General features: G+C 40.6%; 1 protein-coding gene across 1 annotated transcript in view; it reads left to right on the top strand.

Annotated features, from left to right (window-relative positions):
• Positions 1 to 26,832, top strand: part of LOC147700834 (putative DBH-like monooxygenase protein 2) — a 114,768-nt gene that overhangs the window by 61,697 nt on the left and 26,239 nt on the right. Inside the window, exons 4-7 of the mRNA XM_086929744.1 lie at positions 2,458 to 2,541; positions 5,759 to 5,923; positions 11,714 to 11,816; positions 18,568 to 18,734. Coding sequence (XP_086785870.1) covers positions 2,458 to 2,541; positions 5,759 to 5,923; positions 11,714 to 11,816; positions 18,568 to 18,734 — 519 coding nt within the window. The remainder of the gene's footprint in view (positions 1 to 2,457; positions 2,542 to 5,758; positions 5,924 to 11,713; positions 11,817 to 18,567; positions 18,735 to 26,832) is intronic.

The following is a 26,832-nucleotide window of genomic DNA, read 5'->3' as shown; positions in this document are numbered from 1 at the left end:
TCGTGGACCGAGGAGTAGGCCCAGATCTACTCTGTCCATCAGCACTGCATCCTCAAAATGCTTTTGCATTTTCAGAATCCTGTATCCCTTGAATCAGGAACACTCCATTGAGGTTTATTGTGGTTTGTGTCTAAGGACTGGACCTGGACTGGAGACTACTTTGGCATCATGGTAACTGCCCACTTAAACCTAACTGGTTCCCTTCACTTGCTCCCTGCCAGAGATGATCATTCAAAGTGAGCCAGAGAATCCGAACACAACTTCTTGAAAAGTTTCCATAAACTTTTAAAGTCTTGGCTCACCTAGGTAGTGGCCAGTACTTGTTCACTTTCATGTAAAAAGCTGCGATTTATGAATTGCTTGAATATATATATATATATCTGGTCCCTCCTTTGGTGTCTATAAATTCAATATAAATGAGCTTATTTTATGGATTTGTGTTGGAGTTCTGTGTTGTATTTATTTCTTGTACAGATGTGTTGGTACTTCTAAATGCTTTTGACACAGATTGAATGCTCAAAACCACACATACTCAGGGTTGAGCTTAGGTGTTATCAAACAAGCCTGACTGGAACCAAGATGAGTTGGTCAGTGCATTACATGGGGAAGTCTCACAATCACACCATATAATACAGAACATTCCTCACAGTCATTCACAACGTAAAATCCATCCATGGTGGTCAGCTTGGACTATGTGAATGCCAGCTGCGGGCACTGGAAATAGAGACCCAGGAGAAGGGGGAACACTGCATGGCCCGCATGATGTCCACTTGCAGCATGCTCATTTTACTATGAATGCAGAACCTGTTCCTTTTATTTTTTTTATTTTTATTTATTTGAGTTTTGTATAGCGCTGGCTGGACCCGGAGGTATCAGAGCGCTTTACACAAGGTTCCACAAAGTTACCAAATTACATCAGTTACCAGTTACATCGGTTACTATAAAAACATTTCAAGAGCGTAAAGACGAGATAGATGGAGCTTATAAGGGAGAGAGGGTAGGGTAAAGGAGTAGGAGGAAAAAGGTAGAGAGACAAGGGAGAGTATGCCCAAAGTCCGGCTGGGTAGGTGATGGCCGAGGGGGAAGTCCACAGCCCATCTCCTCTATCGCTTTCAGGGAGCTCCACCGGGCATCGCCCAAATATCTAGGTCTCAACAGAAAAACTTTTAAAAAGCATAGGGGACAAAAAAAATTGAGGATAGGGGGAAAGGGGCTTGGGTAAAGGGGTGGGAGAGAGATTGCAAATGTGAAACGAAGGAAAAGGTCTGCCCAAAGTCCGGCTCGGTAGGTGATGGCCAAAGGTGGCCATCTCCTCTATAACTATCAGGTAGCTCCACAGGGCATCGGCCAAAAAACTAGGTCTAGCGCTTAACATAAGGCAACATCATTTTACAAATTACAAAAATAATCAGATTAATTACAGAGAGGTTACAAATTCAGTACAGGAGTTATTAGCGATCATGAGAAACAAGATCCACAGAAAAGAGAGGGGAAAAAAAGAAAAAAGTCAGGGAGAGCAGGGAGTCCACGGGAGGGAGTCAGCAGCGGAGAAAGATACGAGACATACGTCTGAGGTCCGGCTGGGTAGGTGACGGCCATAGTGGTGTGCCAGAGCCTGTTTCCCCTATAGATGTCGGGGAAGCTCCAACGGGAATCGGTCATACATTTTGGACTCCGCCGGATAAAAATGAGACTCAGGAAGGAACCAAGAGTTAGCAGTGGAGAAACAGACAAGACATAAGTCCGAGGTCCGGCTGGGTAGGTGATGGTCATAGCGGTGTGCCAGAGCCTGTCTCCCCAATAGCTGTCGGAGCAGCTCCACCGGGAATCGGTCATACATTTTGGTTCCTTAAGAAAAAGTAGAGATTTGAGATTGTGACACATGGTTCAAGGTCTGCAGCGTCTCTTCTAGGGCTCCGTCTCTACATTCACAGACTTTCAGTAAGATTTGCAAATCAGAAGCCAGCCTCAATATAATGCATACGGTTGAAAACATCAAATCCTATTGAATGGTGGTAGTGCACAGTGATGGATCTGTACATGTGTTACTGCACAACATGTCGTTTTAGTGGCAAACCAGCAGGTGTACTACTCACTGACTCCTTTAGGAGCCGACCTATAGTACATTGGGCTCTTGCTGTCTTCTTCACTGTCTAACAAATCACTTAATTTCATAAGATTTGGGTCTTTAACCTAATCAAGGTGGAAAATTTCAGGACATGTATTTTAAAGTTACATAAACAATGGTGGTGGGGAAGAGTTTTCACAAATATTTCTAAACACGGTTGCACTATTGGATTTTCCCATATGGGTACTCAGTTCAAAGCCATATAGGATTTCTGTATTGACATTATTTCTTCTTTGCTCTTTAATAACAATCACTTTGAATGATCTTCAATATAGCTAGCCAAGGTTGGTGAAATTCTAACAACATTCTCTTCTCTTTCCAATATTTAGTTTTCTTTACCATCTGATGAAACTACCTACGGCTGTGCATACCTTCCGCTGCCACAACTGCCTGAGAAAAATCATGTCTATAAGGTCATTTTACTCTAGTATTATGTGTTGTAATGGTAGGCATTGTAATGGTATCCATTGTAATGGAATGCATTGTAAGTCTAGTTTCTAAAAATTCATTGTGATGGCATGTGTTGTAAAATTATGCATAGAAATCGATGTTGTCATGTAAAAGCCGCATTGTAAAGGCATGCGTTGGAAAAGTTTGCATTTTTAACGTGTCCTATTCCATCATCAGGAAAGGACATTCCTGGATTATTACTCCAAGGATGTTGTGAATTTGAGTGCGAACCACTACCTTATGAAGAGTGTGTTTACACTCTAGCATCACTACTTACATCAAATATGCCTGTAGATCTCTTGCCCTCCACATGAACATTACCACATGTGTTCATCCACCAGAGAGAAGACTTCTAAAATGTATTTGATCATGGCTAAATTCAGAACTCTGAACAAAGCCCATTATATGAGTCAACCTAAACACATGTCAGGGGATCTAGTGAAATTCAGGACAGTATGTCATGAACACTACCAGAATTCAGAACAAGGCAAGGTAAAGGGGATAGTTGATTTATTTCTTCCAGAAAAGGGGTAAAATATAAATAGAGCATACCTGAAGGCTAGGTAGAAAGCAAAACTGATTATGATGTCTGGAGAAGGTTGAAATAGGTGGTGAACAGGGAACTGGATAGTCTACAGTGGAAACTATTACAATAATACAAGTACAAATAACACAAAGGTGAACGCAGTGAAATAGAAGACAAACTGTCATTAATAATAGTTTGCCTGCTGCTTGAAAGTGAAACGATCTTACTCAAAAAAGGAGCAGATTCATTTAACATATTTCAGAGAGACACTCCTATGGAGAAGAAGCACTGGGTGGTTCTCTGTGCCATTACCCGGGAGTTTACCTGGCACACTTGAAAAGCCATGAAAATCAGGATATTACTATAACTCACAAGAAGACAAGGAGAACAATGAAAGGTACACAGAAAGTAAGCTCAGGGAAAAACTGGATCAGAAACAGGGTCAATGTCTGAACTGGAATACACAGAACTGCGAATCTGCACTCTACCTATGACAGGACGAGAAAATGTAGTCAGAAAAATCCTATGAAATACAAGACTAGAAATCTGTATATGCAAGACAGGTCTAGATGTGTGCAGTTAGAACTAGGAACAAGACAAACGATGGAACCAAAAAGCGCGATAAATAAGAACGAGACAACAGACACATACAAGTAATAAGAACAGGAACATAGAATAAACAACTATGAAGCTTTACATCAAAAGATGAGCCTGGATTATTGTAGCAGGATCAAACAAAGGACTAGGAGACTCAGCAAAAAGTCAGTTGCGAGCAGCTGCACTCTGGGCTTGCTAGGCAGAAATATCTGGGAACTCTGGGAAAGAGCACAGGTGCAGGGAAAGATCCACGTTCAAGGAATCAGGGAACCACCAATGAAGGGAATCCCAAACTGAGACTTGACGCATGATATACTCTAGTATGTCCTGGTGCTAGATTTTAAACAATCAACAGAACAGTTACCCAGAAAAGGCTAGGTGTTCAAGGCCTTGTAAAAGGGAAATGGGTGATTTATGGCCTTTAGGTAGAAAATATTGGGGATAGCAGATCAGGGAGTAATTGTAGCAGTGCTGAATTTGAGCTGGTGGGTTCCGGTGCTCAGACCAGCACATAAATGTAATCACCGGCACCTATGACAGTCTGCCAGATAGTGGTGCTGTTTTTCTAATTTAGAGGTGAGCACAACAACAGGGGTTTATTAATCTAATACGTTAAAAATGACTAATATCGATGCCTAACCCATTGTTATAGCATTGGGTAGCCAGGAAGAATTAGAATTGTCACTTTGAAGGAGTGTGCTAGTTAGTAGTTCAAAGATGATAAATGATGAAATATGAAAGGCTATAAGCCCAAACGGTCATGAAGATTCCAAATCCACTGAGAAGGTCCATGCCACTAGTACTTTGATGTATATACAAATAAAACTGAAAGAATAATCCAAGAGCCACATTTACTGTTACTTAAAGCACACAAAATGTGAGCTAGTATCACTTTAGTTATCAAGAGATACTAGGGATGGGCTCTTCAAAAGAACAAATTGTACAAATGTTGGGTGTTCAGTACAGCCAACAAACATGTACATAATCTCCTTCGATCACATTTACTTTTACATAAGACTCATGCATATTTATTGTTGCCAGACTACTGTTTTAAGACCTAAGAAATATCCAGGGTTTCAGATATTTTGTGGCCCCCTAACCTTTTTAGAAATTATGATCTAGAGTAATATTCTGATTCAATAATTACTTTCAAAAGGTAGTTAATGGATCAGAAATAAGAATACAAGCATGTACCCAATAATGGGGCACTTAGCAAGTATAAGACTAAAGCTACAACAACACTGAGCCAAAATCAGGATATGATTGGATAAAGTTAATGCCAAATTACCATGGGTACATACATATTTGGGAATGTCCTGCCTTAATCTGTTGGTGTTGTATGTGTCCTAGATTTTGAGGACAACAACGGATTGTGAGATGATTGTCATCTAGATTACATGTATGTGAAATTATCATATGTGAATATCCTGAAATTGTGCCAAGATTCCTGCTGTTGTGGACCCCAAATAAATGAAGTATTAGTAGTCAAGTGTTTTAATCTGATAAACGGTAGGTGTAATTTAATGTCATTTTTTTTATGCGTAGTCCATGTTTTTGCTTGAATTTTTTTACCTGATAGGTTTGATAAATACATAGTTTTTTATCCTCTCACTGACAAAGTTTATATATTTATTTTTTAACACCAATATGTGTCTCACCTGTCATTGTGCATTTTCAAAACCATCCTAGTACCTCGGAAGCACATTCACTTGAGACAAATATTTAGATTTTTGGACTTCTTGGAAATGTGCATTCTTGCACCAGTAAAAATTTCCCTCTGGCAGGCACTATGCACAATAGGATACCTCCTAATGTACAAATACATAGACTAATATTTCAAAGTCCCTCGTGGATTAAAATCAAGAGGGTCCAAAAACAGAGGGATTTAAATAAAATCTACTCCTATGTCAAATAGAGGGATTTGACCTAAATCTTTCCTACGCTTATCATTCTATTGAGTACAATATATATGCTCCTGCAACAGTTCCCTAATATTTAACACAAAAAACAAAATGTACTTCTGTAACTAATTTTCTACTCTGTGACCCCCCTCACAGTTTGCGTCGATCATACAAGAAGGCAATGAAGATCTGGTTCATCACATCCTGGTATATGCCTGTTCAAACTCCACTAACGTCACCATTGCCCCAGGGATATGTAATGACAATCCAGACTTTTATTCCTGTTCGGAGGTGATTGTTGGATGGGCTGTTGGTGGCAAGGTAAGTCAGTGAATAAACTACTGGGCTTGTCCAAGGTTTGTGGTCATTGATACACGCACCATAGACTACTAGCGGGATTCTTTAATGGAGGAGGGTGATTCAATTCCATCTATATCTCGAGCTTTCTCTGCATCATTGGAGCTATGGGGTAGCTTTCCATGTGGCTCAACCATCACTCCACTCTTGTATCCTCTGTTACTCAACAGTAACATGCCCCCTTACTGATCTCCTAAGTCCTGTTTTGTTACACCCACTGAATAGCTTCCCAGGAGAACAATTTTGAATGAGACTCAGAACGGTTTGAATGGGCTAAACTCTGGGCATGGAAGGGTTAAAGAGGGACGGGGAAAATAAAATAAAAGTAGGGACATGTAAAAAAACAAGGATTGGAGAACAAAAGTGGGAACATGAAGTAGTAGAATGATAGAAGAAAGAAAGCAAATGTAGAAAAGGGAATAAAGGGGACTGAAGAAGAATCTAGATTGAAAATAGAAAAAGAGGAATTAAGATGATCTATAAAGTTTACACCAAGTATCATTAGAATACGGAAAACTAAGTAGAGCAAGATGGGTCACATTTACATTTTCAGTTGAGACTTTTTTCTGATAATCAAAACAACAAACAAAGTACAGTAACTCCAACATATAGTCCTTTGTTTCTAATCTTACTTAAATAAAAGCTCAACCTTGAGTGCACAGCGACACTTGCAGATTTAATTGGTGCATCTATTTCAACGAAAACTAGATAGACTAGTTGGTCTTTGGATGTTACTGAGATCACAATCACAGGACTGACTTGAGTTGACAATGATTCTCAGGAGACAAACCTAGTTTTATTTAGCATTATACTAATCCAGGTCCTGTTGGCATACACATCTCTTGCTTGTACCTGATATGCTCAGACATCAGTACTCATGTTGCTCACTATTCACTTTACCTTCTGTTCAACTATTAGTCAGAGACAATTATGAAATGCATCATAACCATAAAGTAAGGCAAGCGTATAGCTCAGAGAGATAACGACCCCAGGCAGTATTTACTTACAAAGGAGGCACAGTGCCCTCACTCAATGTGGGTTCCCTTTATCACCAGAATTTGATAGGAGCTGCAACAATCCATACTTTTCTTAGGATGCTAGGGGCTGTCCTGGACTGCACAGCTGGTATGAGAATGCCACTCTGTGTTTCAGTCAACATATTTACCCAACACTGTCACCAAGCCATTTTGCCAGTCTGCAGGGGCCAGTCTGATTGGCTCAGAGCTGCTTACCAATTAGAGTATCCAAAACGCCCTCTTCAAAATCTTAAACTTACTACTTTTGGTATTCACAGAAGTTAGGATTTTGTCTTAAGTTTGTCTTAAGACAGACTTAAGACAAACTTAAGACAGACTTAAGTTAGGATTTTGTCTTAAGTCTGTCTTAAGACAAACTTAAGAAAAAATACTAACTTCTGTGAATACCAAAAGTAGCAAGTTTAGGATTTTGGCTTAAGTTAGTTCTGTGAATCGGGCCCATTATTTTCAGACAATGAATACAAGGCATGTATCATATAATACGAAAATAGTAAGACGAGGAACAGTTGTACATCATTCTAGGTCATGAAAGATCAGCATTTTATTCCCATATTCACATATCCACTCACAGTAAATGTGTTGGAGCACCTCTTCAAGACCCAACAAATCAGTACCATAGTGTAGAGAAAAACATTCTGGATTGATGGTGGCTATGCCATTGCCTCTAAAGCCACGACCTCTGAGGCAACATGCCTTCTGTTGTGTTTAAAGATGGAAGAAGAGGGGGAACAAATGTCTAGGAAGTAATTTTGCAGATGTGATCCAACCGGTCCTTCAGATTTCATATTGCTCCTACCCTAGACCTCACCAAGTCTGTTGATCCCAGTGTAGTCCCAGTGTTTGAATCCATTTAGGGGTTCCAATTGGGAAAGCTAGAGCCCTGCCAAAGAAGGGTTTCATGTGTCAATCTGCCTCCCCACAATATCCACTTATGGTCCTTATACCCCACTTGCAGGTTGGCCTTCGTGACAGAAGGTAGGGAGTTTAGTACTCCATCTCTGAGTATGTTACGTGCGACAACCATTCAAACAGACCAGTTTTGACCTGTGAACTGGGTCATTGCTCATACCAACCATTCATCTGTTTTTGGAGTCAAGCTGGGCCATCCAATAATAAATCTGCATGGTGGATATACCAAGTCTACTATTGAAGACCACTTGTAAACACTTCTCAAAGTCTACCCTTGGTTTTATGCCTACTCACAGCACTTTCTAACCAGCCCAAACCCTTTTGAAGAAGCCGGTTGGCACATTGTATAGTTTTGGAGTACATAAGGCATCATTGGCAGTGCAATCATATTAAATAATATAGTTTTACCCATCATAGGGAGAGGGAGAGTGTCTCAGTTGCACAAGTTATTGCACAGTTTATGAAGCGGGAGAGTATATTTAAGACCCAGCACAAATGCAACCTCAGCAAGATTTGCGCACCCAGGTATTTAAAGTTGCCATCTTGACTCACCGCTGGGACTGCCACTCAATTGCCTGGGGCCCACTCTGCACCAATATCATAAGCTGTTTATCCCAGTTGCCCACAATGCCAGACTACCCTCTCTAAAGTAAAAACAATGAATTAACTACTGACTGCTCCACATGGGGTAGTGGAGAGAGACAATCATGTTGTGTGCATGCTGTGCAAGTTCATCTCACCTGATCCCTTTGGCTAGTGGTTCAATTACCAACACAATAAAAGAACAAAATGGGGATCCATATTAAGGACCTTGTTAGTTCATGAAGGGTTCTGACAGTCTACTGTTTATCCTGAATCAAACTGATTAAGCCGCAGGAAGACAACTATAAGACATTGGAAGACAATTTTAAATTTTGAGTAGAACTTGATTTCCATATTAATTAATCCTGGTAAGTCTGTTAAGTTTGGACTCATGAGGTTTCATACATTTAAAATGATTTTTGAGTAGGTATTGATTAATAGGGATGGATTAGATATTGAAAGCTGTGAATTGTTAATGGAGTAGTGGATGTGTGTGTCTGTTAGATAAATTGGATAGAAAGGAGGAAAGATTTGAAAAGGATGTTTGAGTGCTTAGTATGTAGATATATTTCGGAGGAGTCAGAGGGAGAAGGAATGGGTAGAGTTTGGAAGTAAAGTTTTTTTTATAAAAAACAAAAGAATAGAAATTATTAACAACATGTATAGAGACATATCCACACCCATATATTGATAATCATACATAAATGCAAGGCCAGCTTCCATGGTTGTGGCACATGTTGCAACAAACTTTTGTGCTTGCCCCAACCCCAACTCCCAATGACCTCCTTCTTCTCCAATGAATTGCCATATCTGAATAAACTGGATAGTCACTATCATTGATGGAGTCTAATATTGTATCCTCAGTCAGAGGTCAATAGTTGATATTGCGACATCGCTGATGCTGGAGTGTATCACAGTATGAATTCACATAATTTGAGTGTTCAGTTTTTTTATGAATCAATGCATACGAACTACAAGTATTTAACAGAAACAATGAATGAGCGTCAACATCGTCATCATTTAACAATCGAGAACGTGGTGATCACCTCACTAAGAGACTGAATGTGGTCATTGCAGATGTGGGAAGTGTAACATTGGTATCGTTTATGAATTAAGTTAACATTTTGAATTTACATAAACATATGGTGATCATAATCTACAAATACCATAATGCAAAGTAAATATCTGGTATGGTGGGTATTAATATCAAAAAGTGATAAGGGACTACCATCCATGACAAAGACTGTTTAGTCGAAACACATTGGCTGACAGGTTGTTTTACCATATGCAACATTAAATAAATGATTTAAGACAAATGTGGAGTGCTGTTTTCCCTTGATATATTTAGATATGTCCTAGTCTTTTACATAGTGTGATCAATGTTCAGTTATTATACTAGTGTATTGTTTTTTAGGAGGAGATTGTGGAAACTGTGTAAATATACAGCGAACACACTTAGGTGTGCATAAATGCATACACATATAATAAATCAGTTCTATTATATAAACTCAGCATTACAAGAACTCTCTGCCTGTCTGGACTGAGAACATTTGTATTACTAGTGTTTTCTCAGTTATGCAGTGAACTCACATCAGGAGCATGTAAACAAACAAACTTTCCTGCATCTACTATTCATTTAATTGGTATATTGTTCAATTTGTATATTAAAACATGGGTATTCTACTGTTAGACCTGTCAGCCTTAGGATAGTCTACCCCCAAACTTTTTCCCTCACTTCCTGCATTTTTGCTGGACTTGTTTGTACTGGCCATAGGACTCAGTGCATTTTACCATTGATAGCCCATGCTAAAGTTCTTGCGCTTCCTCCGCTCAAACATGGTTAAATTGCCATATTTAATTAACGTGTAAGTCACTTGTAGAGTGGCATACCGTATGCCTTGGGCCTTTAAATTAATTGCTAAAGGTGGGTATGCATCAATCATTGTGCCACCAACTTAAATAGCACCTCAAAATATGTCCCAGGCCTGTCACTGCAGCTTGAATGTAGTTTTAGGCTACCGTGTTCCCTTGGCATTTAAATTCCCTTGCAAAGTACTTAACTCGCCTTTTTATTATATACAAGTCAACCCTAAGATAGGGTCTAGGTAGGCCTTAGGGCAGGATGCCATGTGACTAAAAGATTGGGCATGTAAAGCTACATTTTACATGTCCTGGTAGTGAAACACTCCTAAATTTGTTTTTCACTACTGTGAGGCCCACCCCTCCCATTATATAACATTTGGGATTACTTAATATATTTAATAAGCTGTAATCTCCAATTGAGAGCTGATAGCTATGTCATGTTTGGTGATTTGGGAATTGTGGTAAAGAGCCTTATTTATTGGTAAAGTCAGGTGTTATTCACAAATATAAAAATGCCACTTAGAAAGTTGTAATTTTTCTGTCCTTAGTCCTATTGTGCACATAGCCTGCCCAGGGTCACACGATTTGGTGTTACTGATAGTTAGACATTGTGAATTCTTCACAGACAGTCACACAATGGAGGGATTAGGTGTTCCTGGATGAGCCATCCTCTGACAGGATGGGCGACGGAGCTGAGCACAGCCCCACTTACATCCAGATAGCCTGTGCTCTATCTTCATACATAGTGCCTCATGACCCGACATTGTTACTGCACCCAGCTTGAAGGGAGCGAGGGCAGGAAAGGCAGGAACCTATAAGCACTTCTAAGCCAATGTCTAGAAGCGTCTCTCACCTTTGAGAACCAGGGCATAAGGATATAAAGTAGGACCTCAGAAACCAACTATTGTGTATATTTCTGGACCTTTGGATACTCTGCCAGGAAGAAGGACTTCTGTGCTGCTGAAAGGCATGCCTCTCTGCTGCACTCCTGCTCTGAAGGAATTGTTGCATTGCTGTGATGGTCTGCTGCCCTCTTGCCTGGGTGAGACAAAAACTGGGCATGTAGCTTCACCCTTGAACCTAGGACGTCAGAATACCTTCAAGGGCTAATCTGCAGTCCAAGTTTCCCAAACTTTACTACACACTGTAAAAAACACTATCCTTTCTGCTTCCAATGCTTTGTAGCTATATTTGCACTACATAATTCAAGCTGTCACATATTGGTTTAAATTTATTTTAATTCAAAGTGCCTTGTGTGTCACATTTACTGTTTTACAAATGATGTTCCTTTGAACATCAGTAACATGGCCAGCTTATTCCCTGTCTCTATTTAGTTATAATTATTTCTTTTCTTCCTTGACAGGCATTCACATTCCCCAGCAATGCTGGGATCCCGCTAGGTAAAGGTGTCGCTCCAAACTATGTCCGACTAGAAATCCACTATAACAACGTAAAGTTGCAAAGCGGTAGGTGCTCGGGTGTGGGTACCTTCACTTTCTTTCATTTCAAGTGTGCATGTTCTATTTTAGCAAGTATATTCCTTGGGATCACAGATGTTGCTTCTTTCATAGGATTATTAATTCATGGGTATTGGGTCCAACACTCCATGATTGTAACAGTAATCATGTACAGGGTAATCTAATGCATTTTCTTGCACCAAACTGAAGAATCATAATGTGTCCAATTAGAAAAAAGAGGCAAAAACAAATACATAACTAAACACATACACAATACATTGAAATTACTTTTATCAACTTGAAGCAGTACATTAATAGTAATAATAATTTGAGGCAAACTTTCTTTTTGATATTTGAAATTATTTGAATTATTATGTATGTCATTATGTTGCCTCATATATTGGAGATATATTTCACTGTTTCCGTAACTATTTCCTTTTCTTTTATATGTTGCAGTGCCAAAGTCCTCTATTAAAAAACATCTTGAAATATTTAAGGGGAAAGGACCCTCTTCTGGCGTTCAGATCAACTGGTCAAAGAAGACATATTTCTCTCTTACAGAGTTGTCTTCATTTTCACAATTCAACTGTCCACTTTTGAAATCTAGACAGTGCTTTCATTATCTTAGCATACATATATCCAAGGAGAATGAATGTTTCAAAGGACATAATCTAATGCCGGAAATTGCATGATGGAGGGCAGATATGGTGCACAGGAGGGCCATTACATTGACCCTGTGAATGTGTGTTGCCTTGTGAAATATGTTTATCCTGCTGCCATTCACTAAGAGTTGCCAATGATTAAGTCAGTAATCTTTAATGTAAAAGATGAACCAGTAAAATATATAGCTAGGTACGAGTATCATATTATGTATTCTGCCATCTGTATCAGTAGATCTATGGATGAGAAACAAAAAGAAATTCACTATATAAATACAGGTTGACCAGTAACCTGTTGCTTTTTGTTTAGGTCTATTTGGTAATGTTTGTGTGCTGAATTTGTCAGCAGAAGTTTAAGAGCTGAAATGTAGTAAAGTCATCATCTAAAATGTGGGATAAATGTGGGCGTATCAGTACCCTTCAACCTGTCTAGTTATCCAGCCCTCTTAAATTCTAATCTCTTGGCATGGTCTGCAAATTAGAAATATTCATGCTCACGTAGGCAATTGCACCAACCCTTGCTTCCAGTTGTTTATCCTCTAGCCTTCCTAATATCTACCACATGGCTGATATTTGAGAATGAGCAATACTGATTTTAGACCCATTTTGAAATTTGCTGCATGAGCCTATAACGTGCTTTTCATAGATTGCCTTACTATCTTAGAGCTACTTCTGAAAAGAGACGTTGCCCACAGTCTTCAGTGTTAACAGACCAAAGAACATTTGTGACAAATCTTTAATGCTAGCATCCATTGCAGATATCTGTTAATTGAGTGAAGGTGTCATAGTTTCTGCATGTTGAGGCCTACCACAAAAGTGGACACTCATCCAGATTTAACAGATTCATCAATGACAATTTTTTTTAAGACATTTGAAAGATTCTTCATCTTCCTCCGCATTATCTTAGTAGGAGTTTACATTGATGTTGATAACCTAGAATTACATACACAAGGGAAGTCTCCAAGGGAATAAGTAATGACCTTGGCCAAGTGATTACAATCAGAGTCCATGGCCATGTCTTTAATCAATTCTTGAACTGCGCCCATCACTTGGTAGTTTTTCTATTCATATGAGATTATAATAGGCTTTCTTACTCCTGTCTCAATATTTGAAGAAAATTGATTAACTCTTCATCTTGCTGTTGAAGGTCACCTATTTGAAATCATACTGTACAAGGAAGTGGCGCCTTGGTGGCTTTATCCTGCCCCAAAATAATGTTTTAATTAACTTATTTCTTAAAACAATTTTTATGAAGACAGGCCTGTTGATTGCAAATTAGACAGAGAAACCAAGTGGCACTGACAGTTCTTGTTGGTAGACAACTCTAATTCATAAATTAAATGTAAAAAGCTATTTCAAGAAGAATATTAAAACTTGACAGAGGATACCCCCTGCACACAAGAAAAGCAAATATTGTTTGCCCTACTTATCCAGCAATCGCTCAAAGGCATCCCGGCAATAACAAAAATATCAGTTAAGTGAAAAGGCCATGTTGATAAAAGAGTTCCTACTGGTTCAGGGCTCAGGAGCTCTTGTAAGCAGCATTTTCATTATTTTCTACTGAAAGCACTAATAGAGACAACCAGAAACTTAAAAACAATCATAAATCAATGCTTCTATTGAGATCTCACTGTGCAGAAACATGAATCTGAAGAATTACCTTCTTCTATATTTCTATACGTACAACATACAACATAAATCAAATGTAAGTCAAACATGGGCCTTAACCCTTGAAAAGCTAAACACTCACATATCAATAAACACCACTCTGGACATTAATGGGCTCTTGCATTCCAAATTTAAATTAGAATCATAAACACCCATCCCCTCTGGGTGTTCTGCTCAATATTGATATTGTAGTTTATATTACTGTCATGGTACAACTGAAACAAGGGGATGGTCGCCCAAACTGGTTTCTGTTTGGAAGCCTGCACATCAGCAGCAGTGGGATAATGACAGGGAATACTATAAAGGCCCAAGGGCAAACGGTCTGCAAAGAGCGATGTACCCCACTTTTAAAGGCATTGCGTATACATGACTTAATATGAAAACTTCAAATATGTAGCCATCTAATTAGTATGAAATTTTAGGTAGCCGATGCCTCAGTATGAAAAGAGAGAATCAGACCTTAAAATCGGTCCAGGTATTTTATAATCAAAGCAATACCTGCATGATACTGTAGAGAAATAAAATAGCCTCTGAGCTCAGACATACCAAGCCTAGCCAGCTGCACAATTATCTGCGTGAGGAGGGCCCCTTTGTTTTTGGGTTCTATGGAGCTATGGCTATGACAGAGGTACAGAAGGAAATTTGTTGCAATAGGAGAAGTGCCTACATATTTGTCCATGCCAGAAAGAGAGAGGGTCTGAGTTTTGGGAAGTGCTTGAGCACACACCATAGGTATTGTTCTAAACGTCCTAACGTTCTTTGCTCACCCTGCCATTCCAGTTTGAACCCAGCCATATGCAAATCAGTCTTGACCCTGTGCACCATGGGAACAGTCCAGCCCGAATCGCCAAGCTAGTTCCTCCCTGGACTGGAAACAAGCACCCTAGGACCGGTTTCGGGCTTTCAGCCCTCATCAGCCAGGATAGATTGATTCCATTGGCATGGAGAGTACGGGACTCACGTCTGAGCCTACCTGTTCCACTCAGGGTGACAAATGCAAAAACAACAGTTGATGGACTGAATGCAGAACAATGTCATGCATTCACCCCAGTACAGATGGATTAAACCCAGATCTGTGACTCGGGTGAATGTTTTGCCAATGTGCAACATTCCGTCCATCACCTTGTGTGTTTTGCTGGGCTTGCTATGGCAGACATCAGAAAGTAATATTGGAGTTATAGCATTTTAAAATGTGCATCTACTTTGACAATAGTTCAAATAATTAATTTATCAACAAAGGGGGGAACAGTGGGCGGACTATATTTAACGGGGTCCAGTGTACATGTCCGAAAAACTAGTAACACAAGAAGGGTAAAAAGTTCCCCGATGAGAGTGTGAAATACAAGTGAGTGTAAATGCGTGAGTAGCGTAGATGATGGTAAAAAGGGAGGGGGAATTCCCTTTTTGGAACTGAAACCCTCACACACCCAGCAAGCTAGGTGTCATGCTTCATCATATGGGTTCTGCTCCTCGTCAGACTGGCGCTGCAATGTCTGACGGGCACCCGCGAAGGGGCTCTTTATCGGAGATCTTTTGTTCCAGCCATATGGTGCATGCCTGTGAGAGGGCAAGTGAAAGTGTAGTCGTGAAGTGGTGGTGAATAAAAAAGGTGGGTCAGTCCACAGAGAACTTTATTGGCGTGGCTAACTCCCTTGATTAAAAAGGGGTGGGAGGGGAGATTTATGCTGAGACAGATTCACAACAAAATATCTTACACCCTCAGGTCAGGTCAACATGTTTCTTGCCGTCATGGCAATTCTTCAGGACCTAAGTGCTCAGTACTACACCGTGAAAAAAGTAAATGAATGTAAATTACAACCCTATTACTTGCGGTCAATAAGTAGGCAGGCCAATTGGTCCTGCTTATGCGATGCGACCTAGAGGAAATATACACAGCAGACGAGTGTGATCAATGTAAGGTTCCATTGTTTCCTAGGTCACATGCATTCTACGCTATCCAAACACACTAGTGAAAATTAATTAAAACAACAGAAAAAACTGCAGTAGTGGGTATAATCACAACTGGGATTCACAGACGAAGACATGAGGGCTAATGAAGTGAGGGCGAGGCAGGTTGATGCTTACCCTAAGCAGATCCCTAGGGTGCCCCGCAGACTGCTCCCGTGGGAACTGCAACAATGAGTAAGGTACCTGGGAGAGAGAGAAGACGCACAACAGAAGGGCTACCTTAGAAACATAGGGAGAAATGCTATGAGTGTGTACATCACAAGGGGTCCACCAGGCATTGCTCATGGAGGTGAGCACCCCATGTATTGCCCCGCACCTGATCCGCGTGGCAAGTGAAATTGCCTGTCAGCAAAACGAGGACCGTTGAGGCAATACATCACTCGTAGAACCAGCGGCACAACGAGCAGCCCCCGATCAGTCCCCACCACCCCACACGTCGGAAACAGTGGAGGCGGGGACATTACGGGATCAAACCCATGCACCAAAAGTAAAATAAACAAGGATGATGTTAGAACAATCCTGGGAAATTGGACTCCTCAAAAAAAAATGATATATATTATTTAAAGATATTTGAGGTCTCTTTAAGGTTTCTGCAGCAAAACAACACATTAGGTCCACTTGGAGTGTTTCTTCCATACGTAAACGATAACAATGCACACCTGCTGCATGTTTAGACTGGCATGTCCCTTGAATAGTACATTAGGAGACCAGACAAAAATCCGCTGGCAGGGGTAGAGGCAACTTTTGAGAGGGTTGGTATGAACGTTGGACTTTCCTTCTAGATTTTGCAGACGTTTTATTGGGTAGGTGCAGCCCATGCTCGAGGATAACTAGATCCAATGCCCAATTGGAATATTACTTCTAACTGATAGCAAGAGCCTCATTTCCATTGTATAATTAGGCTTTCAAAGAATGTTTCATGTAATAGAGGGCCCTATCTTCAGGTCACTTGACAGACATGAGGTGTAAGTAGTGATTAATCTAGAGGCATGCTACTTCTTGATCCTCTGGTTGTGTTGAGGTGTTTTAGGAATTCCTTCGACTTGAAAAGTTTGAAGAGGATATACAGATGGTATTGGCTCCCCTCCTACCATTCCAATCACAGCTAACCAAAGAAGGGTAAAGAATTTAATGTATTTCATTTACTTTTTTGCCTGCCTGAGAGGGAGCTTCTGTGTTGTGAGATAAAGTTAGCCTCATAACCCCAGAAGGCCCACAAAAGACATATCCTGTGGAAAGGCAGCAGTATCCTAAAATGTGCAATACAAAAGGAATTGACAGAGGCATTGGATGCATGTAACAACGTTTTTAGACACTTCATATTACAAAAGGATTTTCTGAATTAGCACAGTATAACCCATTTGGATTGTCTAATCTTTGAAGCACAGTGACCTTTCAGGTTAAATAACCTGTCCATACAAAGTGTTGGAGAAGTCAACTACCACAATGATCTGGGATAAAAAACACTTTTTGTTCACACTTTGAGAGCTTTGGGGAGTAAGGTGAGGTTTTTCATTACTTTCTGCACTGAGCAGAAATGAAGCTCCAGTAGAGACCAGTGCTCCTACAATCTGGCACCTGAATGGCAAGGCGGCTCTTATCACTGGCTACCTCATGCCTCCATTCTTTTTCTATGTGACGGATTGATAAGTGCATCATATCATGACATATTACAGCATGCCTGCACACCTGGGGAATATTGGATGTGAGATAGGATGCAAATGAATTATAAAGGAAAAGTAGGCAAGAAATTGCAAATAGGGATAGATGAGCCCGACTAGAAACCTGTTTCAGAGTGATTTCATGAACTTCAGTAAAAGAGGATACATACAATGTAGAATAGAGAAAGTACCAATTCTTTTTAGCTCAACCCTTACAGAAGTGTGACAGCTCCAGGTTGTTTTCATGATTGGCTGGCTGCAACTGTGAACAAAATGTTGCATCCATTATTATAGAACGTTGGAACATATTTCCAGAGTGCCAATAAACAGTTTGAAAAAGGCCATAAGGGGGCTGGGTTGATACAGGTTTGTTTTTGTCTGTGAAATTCTGGTATTTTAACATAGCTAAGATTTCTTTTCATACCTATCACATCACTTTGACCCTCTCAGTCTTTTTCTCTCTTTCAGTCTCCTCCCTCTTTCTCTTTAGAAGTGTATCTGTATGTGTGTGCATTCACATATATGAACATTGAAAATACATGTATTAAATATAAATACAACTTAAAAGGGTACAACATATTGGCTTTTAAAAAATGAAGTGCAATATCGAAAATAACTGCATAAATACTTACCAAGTCAAAATGAAGGAAATCCCCAAAAATGGTAGCCCAACATTGTGGTGGTCATATCAGACATATATCCTGTTAAGAGCTTTGAATGTCCACCTGAACAGTTGAAAGATATGCTATTACTGTATTAAAACTGTTTTATTAATCGATGTATTGTGTGTCTCTTTTCCTCAAGGGCGGACTGACAGCTCTGGCATCCGGCTGTATTACACCCCGGTACTAAGGGAGCATGATATTGGCGTACTGTCAACGGGGCTTATTGCAAGAGCTTTTAGCTTTATCCCTCCAGGGGCAGAATCATTCAACGTTTACTCACTCTGCAAAACTGAGCTTTTCAATAAGGTGAATAATTGTTATGTATTTATGTAGACAGTCTGTTGTTTAGCCTGAATATATAGATTAATGTACATGTTAACTGGAATGCTGAAGCCCCCATTACACTTTGGAATCACAGAAGCAAGTGGAACCACAGTGTCAATTTGCACTTTGTGTAAGAGGCACAAGCCTATACCCATATTTTAAATGGGACTTTAAATTAACTTCTCACTACACTATGCTTTCATTTGTTTGCCATGTTTATGTGTACTAGTTAGTTGTGACCAACAATAACAATTAGTCCTAATGGAGGCATTTTCTTACTGGTGGTGGAGGTCCTTGTTTTGAAGACCAGCGATTAATAAAAACCAAGAATGAGTGAGGCATGTAGACCCTTATAGCCGGCCGTAGAGGGCTATACCGGCCGTAGAGGGCTATACCAGCATTAAAGGCCGGAGCTGAAGGTGAGGGACTTTAACAAGGGAGAGGGACATTAATAGCCGGTATAGCCCAGCTACGAAGGGCTATAAGGCTATTAGAACATTCTGCCACCAGAGGGCAGAATGTTATTACAAAAAAAAAGACTTATGAGAGCATGAGGGGACTGGAATACCCTTAGGGTTCCCTGAAGCCTTTGTTAACATCCAGAGCTGTGAACAAAGAAGCCTTGGAATGTTGGAGCTCCAGGCTTATACCAGCCATTATAATCCTGGAGCACTCCATTGTTTTCAATGGCGCTCCCAACATTCCAATGTTCTAATTATTATTAATATTGTTTGCCTGCAGTTGTCCATATTATTGGTTGAGTGAAGAGGTATCTTGCTGGCCCACCGATTCAATTGTATGGCCGTCATACAGGAAGTTGAACTTTGACTTTATACTTTGTACAGGCCTTTGTCTCTGTGGGTCAGTTGGATGGCTTTTGATTTCAGGCCAGTTTAAACAATCTTATTGTGAATCAATAATGCTCTCAAACAGCATCATGTATCATCAAGTACTTTTTCGAGTTAGAAGTCCTCTTTTTTGAGTTTACAAAGCATCCTTCAAAAACATTAATGATTTGTTGTAGTGATTTTGGTTTAGCAGCTCATAGTGGCATTTCCATAAAGATGATTGAAAACAAGCTGGAAAATTGACACTTGTTGACAAAAATACAGTAACAACAACTGTTCCTGACATTGACTAATATTTTAAACATACTGTAGGTCTTGACTGCTTTCTATTATTCTGTTGCAATATATATGCAGCAATGATATATTTAAAAAGCATATGTTATGTTATGTTATGCTATAAATGTTTGTATAGCGCTAGCTGTCTATGTCCAAAGGAGACTGCTGAAGATGTAGACTGCAGGTGACAATGAAGATGCATGGGTGAGATATGGTACAGTAAATCTGTATGCTTTCAAGTTCAAATTCCCAATCCACTGTGTTCAATTTCTAGGTACATATTTCTTCAGTAGATAGGAGATGCAACTTTGCTCTCTTAGTCTAATAAGTAAACACTTTTAAGGGCTTCTTCACTAAAAGTGAGTCATAGCCCACTTCATCTTGGACTAAAACATTCTGGCATTTGAGACCAACAAATAATCATACATAGCACTAAACTGGCACTTTTTTTTTTTTATTTCACAAATTTGTATTGGTAGTTTCCAAAACAAAACAAAAATATACAAAAACATACATAGGCGATAAATCTAAACTCAGGTGATATGGCAATGAAGACTAGGGAAAAAGAAATAGTACATCATCTTAATTCTGGGTACATTAAATAAATGAGGGAAATTTGGATTAATACAGAAAAAAGAAAAATATGCAGTAATAAGTGAAGGTAACATGATAGCAGACATTTGTTTTGTAAATAGCATCTACACAGGAGTGTTGGACTTTGGTACACAGACAGTGGCCCTCCCTGGGTAAGGTTAACCAAAGCTGACGAGAGGCTACTGAATAAATTTGGTAGTGGGCAGACACAAACCCATGAGCATAGCGGGCAGAAAGTGTGTGTCGGAGAATCACGGGGGTTTATGCAAGCTGAAGTAATTGTCGAGGGATGTCCACATTTGTCGACGAGGGGGTCACCATGGGGTGTTCTGGAGTGAGATATTGTCAGAACCTCTCAGGTATGTGATACGGTTTAGCCAACATTTAAAGGAGGCCTTGCTGGTGTCTTTCCAGTTATTCAGGATTATTTTCACTCCAGCAGTGAACATGAGGTCAAGTAAGGACCTGTCATCCTCCGACAATGGAGCAGCTCTGGTAAAGCCAGTCACTAAAGTAGGGAATTCTCTGGTAGGGGAGAAGGAGAAAACCTTTGTGACAAATGCAAATATTTGGTCCCAGAATGTCGTAACATATGTACAGCTTAGTATTAGATGTTCATGGTCGCCATCCTTCTCGTTGCAGTTCCAGCATGTAGCGTTGTCCCTAATATGTTGTGAAAAGAGACGCGCTGGTGTCCAGAAGGCTTTGTGGAGAAGCCAAAACTTCGTCTGGGAAAGTGTAGGGCTTATTTTGTGTCTTGTGGCTGATTCCCTTGTTTTGGACCATTCTCCTTCTGTAATTGGTAACAATAAATAAGCTTCCTAAAACTATTGGAGCTCTTTATTGAGGTTAGAGTGCTGCGGGTGAAGCTTTTTATAGAGTCTGGAGACCTATTGCCCCAACTTATTAAGGGAGACTCAGTAGCTTGGGAGGGATGTTTTTTTTTTTACAGTGTTGCTTTAGTGATTGCCGTTTTAATATTCAAAAAGTTATACAACTCTTCTTGACCATATTTGGTTTGAAGTTCTTTAAAAGAGAGTGGGTAGCTATTACAGAACAGTTGGTAGGGGAAGAATAACCCTTTATTGATCCAAATCTCATTGTGTAGAGGTATCCCCTTGTATTTTATTGAGTGGTTGTGCCATCCTAACTAAAAACTACCACCCCATCTCACTCATAAATCTAGATTGCAAAGTCTACGCAAAAATCCTAGCGAGCAGACTAAAAGCCATTCTTCCCAAATTAATCAGTGATTCCCAGGTGGGGTTTTTAAAACACCATATGTCCACTGAGAAAGCCAAAATAATACCCTCCCCAATGGACATAACCCTTGATGCTGAAAAAGCGTTTGATAGGGTCTCTTGGTCCTTTTTACATCATTGCATGACAGCCTTTAATCTAGGGAACTCCTACATCAACATGTAATGGCCCTTTACTCTTCGCCGTCTGGCAGAATCACCATCAACTGTACCCTTTCAGACTCATTCCGCCTACAACAGGGCACCAGACAAGGGTGCCCTCTTTTTCCGGCCCTGTTTCTCCTAGCCCTTGAACCTCTTCTATCAGATATAAAACAGACTAAAGATATAGCAGGAGTGAGCTTCGGGGACACACAGGTGAAACTAGCTGCTTATGCTGATGACATTCTAATTGAAGCAGAGAAGCCAGAGACCTCTATAGAAGCTCTCATGACTACCATTGAAAGATACTCACTACACTCGGGCTACAAATTAAATTGCGATAAGTCAGAAGTAAAGCCCCTCAATGTTCATGGTACCAGGGATATGCTTGCCACCTCAGGCCTTACATGGCAAACTGGCTTTTTAAATACCTGGGAATCGAATTCGGCAGCTCCCTTCTTGAAACATTACACCACAATGAATTTATCACTCTAAACAAAATTATATCACAATTGGATGGCTGGTCCCCCCGCTTTATAACTTGGTGGGGAAGGGCAGAGACCATTAAAAGGATGATCTCCTCCTTAGTCAATTATCTCATTATGATGCTCCCTCTCACCTTATCCCAAGACTTCCACCACAAATTAGAAATTCTTCCCTCTAAATTCCTGTGGAAAGGGAAAAGGCTAGGATTAGCCTAAAAAACTATGCCTGGATATATCCATAGGTGGGATCAATCTAGCAAACTTCAAAATATACCAGACGGCCTTCCTTGCCAAGCAAGGCACCTACTGGCTGACACCGCCAGCTGATGACGTTCCTGTATAGCTTACTGTTGAGAAAGCCCTAATTAAAAATCTTGCCCCAGCATCCATCCTCACGGCTAAAATGAGCACGCCCAGCTGCTCAATTCCCATTTTTAAAAATACAAGACTTGCTCTCCTAAAAATTGACAAACTCCTGCCTAACTTTGTAAGATGCTCCGAATGGGAGTCACTATGGCACAACCACTTAACTGGCAATTCTAATCATAATATAGATATAAATGTTTTTCATAATCGAGTCCTTCAGTCTCAAGAGGACGTCCAAATTAACTCCTTCTTCATTTGCATTTCAAACAATTCTGCTTCTATGTTCACATCCTAAGCCTGCTGATTAGACTTTTGCACACTCATTTTAGATGTTAAATCCTTTTTGAAATCACCATAAATTCATTGAATGTCTGACAAAATAAAGAAAGACATAATAACGAGGTACAAAAATATTGGAGCATTAATATCGATGTCAACAATATCAACATCCTATCTACAACAAGGTAAGTACAAAAATATCGGGGAAAAAATATCGATGTCAAAAATACAATTTTTTTAAAAAATACATCCTTTTTTTAAATTAAAAAAATATGCACAATCAATTAAATAATAATTAAAAATATAAAAAAACATAGTTAAACATATTTTATAATATTTAAAATGAATAAGTAATATACATCATTTAATTAAAAAAATTATTAAACATATACATATAATATATATTATGAACAAGTTGAGTTTGCCGCTCCGTTGGGTGCACATGCTGCAGGTAAGGTCAGGAAAGAAGGCAGCTCACACCAGACATCTCCCCATTTTCGTGCTACCAACGCGTTTCAGGATCGCTCCCTTCCTCTGGGCAGTCTCAGGCAAAAAGAAAGGCAGCCACAGCCTGCCAGTAAGTCCCCTCTTTTATTTCAGTTGAAACCTCAATGTGAATCAGGTGAATAACAACAAAATGCTTAATGAGACTGGTAGTTTTTACTTCTACAACTGGGTGCTGCCTTAAAAGTGTCTTTAAAAGTTCATATGGGACAAACAATGTTGCGGGTGATGCCCTCCAAATATTTGACCCCTACAGCTCCGCACTCACTCTGTCTGTGCAAAGGAACAGACCCGCTCGGGTCTCGCGGTGGTGCACCCCGTGGCCTGGGCTTAGCCAAATAATCTATAAAAGTTGAGTTTGCCGCTCCGTTGGGCGCACAAGCTGTAGGTAAGGTCAGGAAAGAAGGCAGCTAACACCAGACATCTCCCCATTTTCTTGCTGCCAACACGTTTCAGGATCGCTCCCTTCATCTGGGCAGTCTCAGGCACAAAGAAAGGCAACCACAGCCTGCCAGTAAGTCCCCTCTTTTATTTCAGTTGAAACCTCGATGTGAATCAGGTGAATAACAACAAAATGCTTAATGGGACTGGTAGTTTTTACTTCTACAACTGGGTGCTGCCTTAAAGTGTCTTTAAAAGTTCATATGGGACAAACAATGTTGCGGGTGATGCCCTCCAAATATTTGACCCCTACAGCTCCGCACTCACTCTGTCTGTGCAAAGGAACGGACTCGCTCGGGTCTCGCGGTGGTGCAGCCTGTGGCCTGGGCTTAGCCACATAATCTGAAAAAGTTGAGTTTGCTGCTCCGTTTAGCGCACTCGCTGCAGGTAAGGTCAGGAAAGAAGGCAGCTCACACCAGACATATCCCCATGTTCGTGCTGCCGACGCGTTTCAGGATCGCTCCCTTCATCTGGGCAGTCTCAGGCGCAAAGAAAGGCAACCACAGCCTGCCAGTAAGTCCCCTCTTTTATTTCAGTTGAAACCTCGCTGTGAATCAGGTGAATAACAACAAAATGCTTCATGTGACTGGTAGTCTTTACTTCCCCAAGTGGGTGCTGCCTTAAAAGCGTCTTTAAAAGTTCATATGGGACCAACAATGTTGCAGGGTGACGCCTTCCAAATATTTGACCCCTACAGCTCCGCACTCACTCTGTCTGTGCAAAGGAATGGACCCGCTTGGGTCTCGCCATGGTGCAGCCCGTGGCCTGGGCTTGGCCACATAATCTGAAAAATTTGAGTTTGCCACTCCGTTGGGTGCACACGCTGCAGGTAGGGTCAGGAAAGAAGGCAGCTCACACCAGACATCTCCCCATTTTTGTGCTGCCGACGTGTTTCAGGATTGCTCCCTTCATCTGGGCAGTCTCAGGCACAAAGAAAGGCAACCACAGCCTGCCATTAAGTCCCCTTTTTTATTTCAGTTGAAACCTCGATGTGAATCAGGTCAATAACAACAAAATGCTTCATGGGACTGGTAGTCTTTACTTCCCCAAGTGGGTGCTGCCTTAAAAGTGTCTTTAAAAGTTCATATGGTACAAGCAATGTTGCAGGGTGACGCCTTCCAAATATTTGACCCCTACAGCTCCGCACTCACTCTGTCTGTGCAAAGGAACGGACCTGCTCGGGTCTCGCAGTGGTGCAGCCCGAGTCCAGGGCTTGGCCACATAATCTGAAAAAGTTGAGTTGAGTTTGCCGCTTGGTTGGGCGCACGAGCTGCAGATTCACATTGAGGTTTTAACTTATACTTTCCACATCAAATCCAAATTACAATGTAATGCACCTGCGAACATAGTCTTGTCACCTCACTTGCCACAATACAATACCAACAGCTCATGGCTTTTTCTATACACCGTTCATACCCTAAAATAGGTCGCCACTCATAGCATGTGAAATCCTTTCATTCATTTCAACACTTTTAACTTCTAAAATGACATTATTTGTCATAACACAGTACATAGTAGAGAGGTGAGTTATTATTACTGTTGCCTGTTTTAGCGACCGGAAAAGACTGTTTTGAGGTCCGCTACTAATTTTAAGATGGTGGATAAATTGTAAATGACAGTTATACCTATAACTTTAAAATTAATAACGTTTGTGAAGTTTAAACTTAATTTTTCTAGGAGAAATAAGTTTTCCTCATTAGAACTAAGTGCCCGATTATGACTTTGGCGGCCCTCCAGTGGCACCGGCACAGCGCCATCCACTGGAGGACCACTCAAACTGTTCGGCTCCCCTCCGCCTGCCAGATTATGAGTGTAATCCTGTTCAGGTGGGCCATGCTGAGGCGCACTCACGGTCGCAGTCTGTTAGGTTCACAGGAGAGCCTAATATGCAGACTGCCGTGGTTTGTCACTGCATTCCACGCCATGCAGAAACAAGGGTGCAAATCCCCCTGGGTGCACCTCCAGGACCAGCAGGGGGCGCTGTTATGGCCCCCTTAGTTGCCTCTCCACCATCCGTTTCACGGCGGGCTCACCACCATGAAAAGGGAGGAGGGCAGGGAACAGAGAATATGCATTGCAATGCTGCAAAGGCACCTGCAACATATTCCTGCTCCTGATGGTTGCATGACTGCGACAGGATACCGGATCTCTGCTGGAGGATGCAGCAGTCCTGTGGAGGTCCGACTACCACACTCTGAACACTGCAGGCGGGTCTGCAGTGTGGCCAGACCTTCACTATGAGTACAGAGGTCCCTTGGACTGCTGTACTCATAATTAGCCCATAATGTTTCACCTTTTATATATATATATACACACACACTGAAAAAAACAAAGATAAAGTTGAAATTCGTTATTTCAAATACTAACAACATAACTTAAATAAAACAAATTGAAATTAACTGGAAAAAAAAACAAATAAAGTGATGGTATAGTTAGGTTTTGGAATGAGACAAGCTGACGTTAAAAAACCCAAACCACTGAAATACACCAGTTATAGTTCAGTTAACTTAAGCAGCGGGGTTGGGGTTGGATGAAGTGCCCTGCCTGCAGCCAAAATTGTGCCCATCCAAATGTGTGGCCAAAACTCCAGCTGGAGGCCCACTGACCCTACCTGACATTTTTCTTGTTGATGTATTGTTATGGTACCACAGTACTCTTGAGGTGCTGCAGCTGAAGTTTCAACAGTGGTGGTGCAGGATTACTCAAGCTTCATTTGTTAGACTTGTAAGACTACACAAGCAGTGGTGCAAGGTCTCAAGGAAGTACTTCAGTACAATCGGCAGGATTTTTTCTTTCATTTTGGATCAAGAGGGCTTTCTGAGAACCCGCTCAATGGCCATGGGGTCAGGTATTCCCACACTGGTCAGTTGTATCTCAATTGTTTTGT

The sequence above is a fragment of the Lissotriton vulgaris genome, chromosome 7, assembly GCF_964263255.1.
Source record: "Lissotriton vulgaris chromosome 7, aLisVul1.2, whole genome shotgun sequence".
NCBI classification, from domain to species: domain Eukaryota; kingdom Metazoa; phylum Chordata; class Amphibia; order Caudata; family Salamandridae; genus Lissotriton; species Lissotriton vulgaris.
Note: the sequence above shows the minus strand (reverse complement) of the source record. Positions and strands in the feature narration are given on the sequence as shown.